General features: G+C 34.2%; 1 protein-coding gene across 1 annotated transcript; it reads left to right on the top strand.

Annotated features, from left to right (window-relative positions):
- On the top strand, window positions 3,462-4,622 carry LOC104759275. The gene has a single exon (XM_010482220.1). The coding sequence runs from the start codon at window positions 3,462-3,464 to the stop codon at window positions 4,620-4,622; it is 1,161 nt and encodes a 386-aa protein (XP_010480522.1).

Here is a 6,000-nt window from a genome sequence, read left to right as displayed (position 1 = left end):
AAAAAAAAAAAAAAAAAAAAAGCAGAATCCGAGAAAAAGGGGTTTTGTCTTAAGGAAATGGAAAAAGTGTGAACGTTGTTTGAACTCTGATAGATAAGAAAAGTTATTGAATCAAGTATAAGTAGAAGAAATTCAGAAGAAAAGAGTTTAGTAATGTAACAGAGTCATGAGAATATTGCATGAACAACAAACTTGGACTCGTTTCTATTCTCATGAACTTTGTTGAATGACTGAAACACAACAAACACTTCTCTTTCTCCTTCTTCTTTTCTTTTTTTTTTCTCTCTCTTTTTTATCTATATCATCTAACAAGATAATGAGTTTTCTTTTATTGATTTGTTTTTGGAAAAAAAGGGTTCTTGAATCGAACAAGAAATGAGATAGTTATGAAGACAGCAAAGAGATGGTTGGGAGAAGAATTGAATGAAAAATCTCAAAAGAAAAAATAAAAGTGGGGTCTAGTTTTTTGTTGATGTGGTGAATTTTCATCTTTTTTGGTTGTTGTTTGCATTTATTGTAGTCTGGTAGTCGATAGAAGTTTGCATTTAGTAATGAATAAGACCACCCCAAATCTGACCCTTTTTAAAGTTGTATATTTACTTTACTTCCCTACTATTTGACTGAAGATTTTTATTTTGTTGTTTTTTGTTCTAATAGATGATGAATTGTATATTTTTGATAACTAGTGCCTTAATGATATTGACAAGGGGTTACATAGATTAGTTAGTTATGACTTATGAAGGAAGTAACTTAGAAGAAAATATATGCTTTGATATGAGAGTTTGATATTGAAGTCTTTTTTTGTAGTTCATCATCCACTATATTTTTGGTCTAAGTAGTAGTAGTAGTAGACATATATGATACAACAAGAACCATAATAATTTGTCTTTTAATTATAAAACATGTGTGTGTAAATGCTGAAATATTGTTGACAGAAAAGTGCCGAAATATTAGAAAAGAGTACGAGTCTATTCTTCTTCATTTGTTGGTACTTGTTAAGGACCCTTTGATAGCATTCTATCGTAGGTCCATTTTATCATTAATGATAACAAAATTAAGTAAGTAAAAGTAATTATTGGAAACTATAGGTATAGGCTTTTGAATGATTGTAGATTTTGAAGTTGTTTTTAGTTTTAGCTTTCTCAAAATTTCATTTTTTAGTCAATGGGAATTGTGGGAAAAGTGGTTTTCATAAAAAAAATATATATATATAGAAAATCTAACTTTTGATAGTTTTTGTCAGTTCTCAAAGAAAATCTAAATCTATGCTTCATTGGTTGACTTACTTTTTTCCATCTTTAGTTTAAATTTTTTCATGCAAAATCTAAAAACCATAAACCAAAACCACTTTAAAACTTGCATACATTCATGGCTTAATTATATATTTCAATTGGTAAGACTTTCGATTTTTGTTAGTCAACTAAAACATACATATTTCTCATGGATTTCACTGACTAAATATTATTCCAACATATATGATTGAGTTAATATGCACAGGGAAAAAAGCACTTGGCCAAAACACCCTTTATTTCTGTAATTGTATCAACTAATAAAACGACTTCCTCTACCGTAAGATCAATCGGGACCCAACAACTGAAGCACAAAAAGGATGGGAAGATGTCAATGAATGGCTGGATGTGCAACAATCCCAGGAATTAACGAATGAATGCAATAACAATATGCCTAGGCCTCCACGAAACGAACATCGCAGTACTCAGTGGAACTCCCCACCAGCAGGATGGCTAAAGTGCAACTTTGACAGTGGTTTCATACAAGGACGAAATTTCACGAACACAGGATGGCTAATTCGTGATATGAACGGAGATGTAATACAATCGGAATGTTCGAAACTGAAACCATCGTCCTCAGCATTAGAAGCGGAGGCATTGGGCTTCCTCCATGTCCTACAATTGATCTGGGCTCACGGCTTACGACATGTTTGGTTTGAAAGTGACAATTTGGAGTTGGTTAAGCTAATCAATACAAATGGTGATCACAACAAACTGGGTACTCTACTCTATGATATTCGTTTTTGGACGACAAAGCTTCCTCTATGCTCTTTGGATCATGTAAACAGAGAAAGGAACTCAGCAGCTGACAAGTTATCTCAATATGCTACAAGCATCGACACTATGTATTTAAGGTTTACGTCACCACCTGCTTGGCTGACAAACTATTTGTATTATCCTTTCACAATTTAATAAAATCAGATGTTAAAAAAAAAAAAAAAATGGTAGTTTTGATAAATAAATATTCTAACAGTATGATTAGACATTCATCCTTGATGATTCAGATTCAGACAGCAGAGACAGGCATTTATGTACCTTTGCTATAAAAACAAATGTGTCCCTTTGATTTTCCAAAGATTCATCATGACAGAACCAAGAGATACTCAAAGAAAGTTATATTTGGGCTAAAATGTTTATAAAATTCTACTAGGTCAAGGCATGTGTGAACAAAAGAGTCAAAGCCCAAAAAACAAAATGGAACGTATAGTAATGGATCTTGAGGCCCAATAATTGAAACTTTCGTTTTTTCCAAAGGTATTTTGAAACCGTGCTTTTTTTTCTTTGAACTATTGAATCCGTGTTTACTGTGAGGAAAAAAGAAACAAATACTATGTATCTGGTGACAAAAATAGCTTTTACTTAACTTTTGTTCTTTTTCTAATAAGAAAAATAATTCAATAATAATTCAATATATACAGACTAATTCTCAAGCAAACTAAAGTCAATATCACCGCAAAGACGAGAAAATTGAGGTGATAAGTTATTGTATTCGTTACAAAAATAAAATAAAAAATGATTGATTATTAGAAACGAGGAAAACGACAAGAAGAGACCAAAACACGTGACTCAATTCTAAAGAAACCAGTAGAGAGAGAGACATTAACAGAATTAAATGTTATTGACTTATTTAGTTCTTGATATTTTATCTGTTAAATTATCAGAGTACTCATGTGATGTTATGTCGTGTTTTAAATTGCCACAGACATTAACGACCAAATTTACGGGAGTCATATCAAGATTTTGGTGGAAGTCTAATGGTAAGGTTAGAGGCATCATTGGGTAGCTTGGGATAAAATGTGCAAGGATAAGTGTGATAGGGGTTTGGGGTTTCGAGCTTTGGAAGAATTTAATGATGCAATGTTGGCTAAGCAGTATTGGAGACTGATTCATTACCCGAATTCTTTAATGGCTCGGGTGATGCGTGGTTGTTACTTCCGGAGAAAACATCCATTACGGGCAACTAAACCATATTCTCTATCCTTTGCGTGGAGGAGTATTTTTTCTGTTAAGGGACTAGTGGAATGAGGGGCACGATGGATAGTAAGCTCGGATAGTGATATATCGGTTTGGCGGGATCCTTGGATACCAGACCACCAGCCAAGACCAACGTCTGGTAGGGGAAGAACCCTACATCCTAATTTGAAGGTTAATCATTTAATTAATCCCCTTACGATGGATTGGCATTTGCCCATACTAGAGGAGTATATGGATCCTGCGGATATTCCGCTTATACAGAGTTTGCCGGTTAGTAAGTCATTTCGTTCGGATAGATTGATTTGGCATTATACTAAGTCTGGTAAGTATTCTGTGAGATCTGGTTATAGGCTAGCACGGGAATTACAGAAGGAAGTCGAATTTGGGCCAACATGTACAGTTTTACGGGCACAAGCTTGGAAACTTGAAGTCCCTTCAAAGGTTCAACATTTTTTCTGGCAGGTGGCGTCTGGTAGTCTTCCTGTAAAGGAACGGATCGCTCATCGGGGTGTACGTTGTGATGTTACGTGTCAACGGTGCGGTTTTGTGGTGGAGTCTATTAATCACGCTCTTTTTGAGTGTGTACGATCCCGGTTGGTTTGGGAGTTATCGCCGATACATATACCGACGTCTGGCTTTCCTCATGGATCCGTGTATTCAAATTTAGATTTCATATATTCTAAGGTCTTATCAAGCTCCGGGGGTTCGACTATTGGATATTTGTTGCCTTGGATGCTTTGGACAATTTGGAAAGACAGGAATAAAAAGGTTTTTCAAGGAGTAGAGGCTGAGCCAATGGATATTATAAATCAGGCGACAAACGACAAACTTTTGTGGGAGGAGGCGAAGTCCTTTTCTATGAATTTCTTGCCTCTCCAGCCAGCTCCGGAGGATAGGGTTATTTCTGTTCGTTGTAAGGTTGATGGTTCCTGGAAAGGTTCTAACCCTTTAGAGGGCTTGGGATGGTGGTTTGGTACTCATGATGACAAGACGCTACTTTTGGGAGCTCGCAGTCTTCGTCGTAGTCCTTCTTCCCTTCACTCGGAGTTTAATGCCTTACTTTGGGCTATGGAGTCTCTTCGGGCGGCGGGGATTGATTGTCAGAATTTTGAGTCAGATAGCGCTGAGCTGGTGGCGATGGTGCAGGCTCCGGATGACTGGCCAGCTTTTTCGCATTTATTGGAAGATTTTCATTCCCTCAGATCATCTTACTTTTCCTTCACCCTGACCCAGATCCCGCGAACGTCAAATGTCCAAGCAGACTGTCTTGCTCGCTCCTCTAGACCTTTAGCTTCTGAAGTCTCATTTGTAAACTCCTTTATTCCAGTTTGGTCAACCAACCTTGGAGTCACTTTTTAATTTATTTTAATGTTAGGTTGAAAAAAAAAAAATTATCAGAGTGTAAATAGTAAATTAAAAACATGCAATACATGACGAGTGTAATTTATCAAATCCAATTTTGTTTTCGTATGTGTAAAGTGAAAGAAAAAGATAAAAAAAAAAAAAAGGAAAAGACAAGATAAGGAAGAGGACAAAATAGAAAGAGAGAGAGAGAGAAGCAAAACGCGAGAGATCGACGCAGCCTTGCTTCATCGACAACATGTGGCGACCAGATTAATTCATCACTCTCTTTCACACACAGTTACTGTCTGCCTGTGGTTTCTTCTTTTTTCATTCTGTCAAAATTTAACACTAGTAAAAGATACACTGTTTGTTTCTTCTAAAAGTCTTTTATTACTATGTCGCCCACACACACAAAAAAATGATGATACTGTAAACCTTTGGATAAAATGCTTACTAACCTTTTTCCTTAGACCACATACGTTCGTTGTATATACATAAGGTATTAGAGCAAGCTCATCGGTAATACTACAATGAGTGTTTTTAATAAAAGACAAAAAAAGAATTAAAAAGCTAGGAATAGAGATCTCGTGACTCGCAGTAGATAAAACAAGATACTCTCAATTTAAAAACAAAAATAATTAATTAAATTAGATAGTTTTGTATTAAAATATTAATAAAATCAATATATCATCGCAATTTTGAAGGTTCACCGATGGACATGTCTTTAATAACTAATTTTTTTCCTTATTTTTGCGGTACTACTAACTACCTTTTTTTTTTTAATATTGAAAAGTAGTTTGTAAAGCTTGGCATGATGCCATGATCTACAAAGTTTTATGCATATTCTGGCTTCTAATATGCTACATACATATATATATTATATATCTCATAAATGTGGAGAAAATATTATTATTTAAGTTCATATAAAAGTGAATTTAACCAAAATTAATATATATGTAATACATATATAATGTATCACTTTTTCTGGTTGTAAATTCAAAAGGTGATGAATAATGAAAATCTGAAAACGGAAAATTTATTAAGAAAAAGTGGCAAAAAAATCAGTATCTATGTTTAGCTATTTTGCTTTGACTTTAACATTTTAACAGCAGTTCAATAAAAGAAAATAGCTTTTCCGAGTTTTATTTTGAAAAAAATTTGGATTTTTACTTTTTAATGAGTCTTAACCAACTATTACACGATAGTTTATTTTAGAAACATGTTCACTTTGAGGAGGTTTGACCAAAGAAAAAAAAAAAAGTTCACTGTGAAGGTATTGAAAATAAATTAACTAAGAAAAGTAAAAAAAGATTAACGATAAGATCTTAAAAGGGGGAGAGAAGAGAGAGACAGGTGAATTGCTGAATTAACAACAACATAAAATAGATTTACA

This window comes from Camelina sativa, chromosome 17 (genome assembly GCF_000633955.1).
Source record: "Camelina sativa cultivar DH55 chromosome 17, Cs, whole genome shotgun sequence".
NCBI classification, from domain to species: Eukaryota; Viridiplantae; Streptophyta; class Magnoliopsida; order Brassicales; family Brassicaceae; genus Camelina; species Camelina sativa.
Note: the sequence above shows the minus strand (reverse complement) of the source record. Positions and strands in the feature narration are given on the sequence as shown.

What these genes read in the sequence shown, in the direction of transcription:
- LOC104759275 (XM_010482220.1), top strand. Translation starts at nt 3,462, where the DNA reads ATGGATTGGCATTTGCCCATACTAGAGGAGTATATGGATCCTGCGGAT.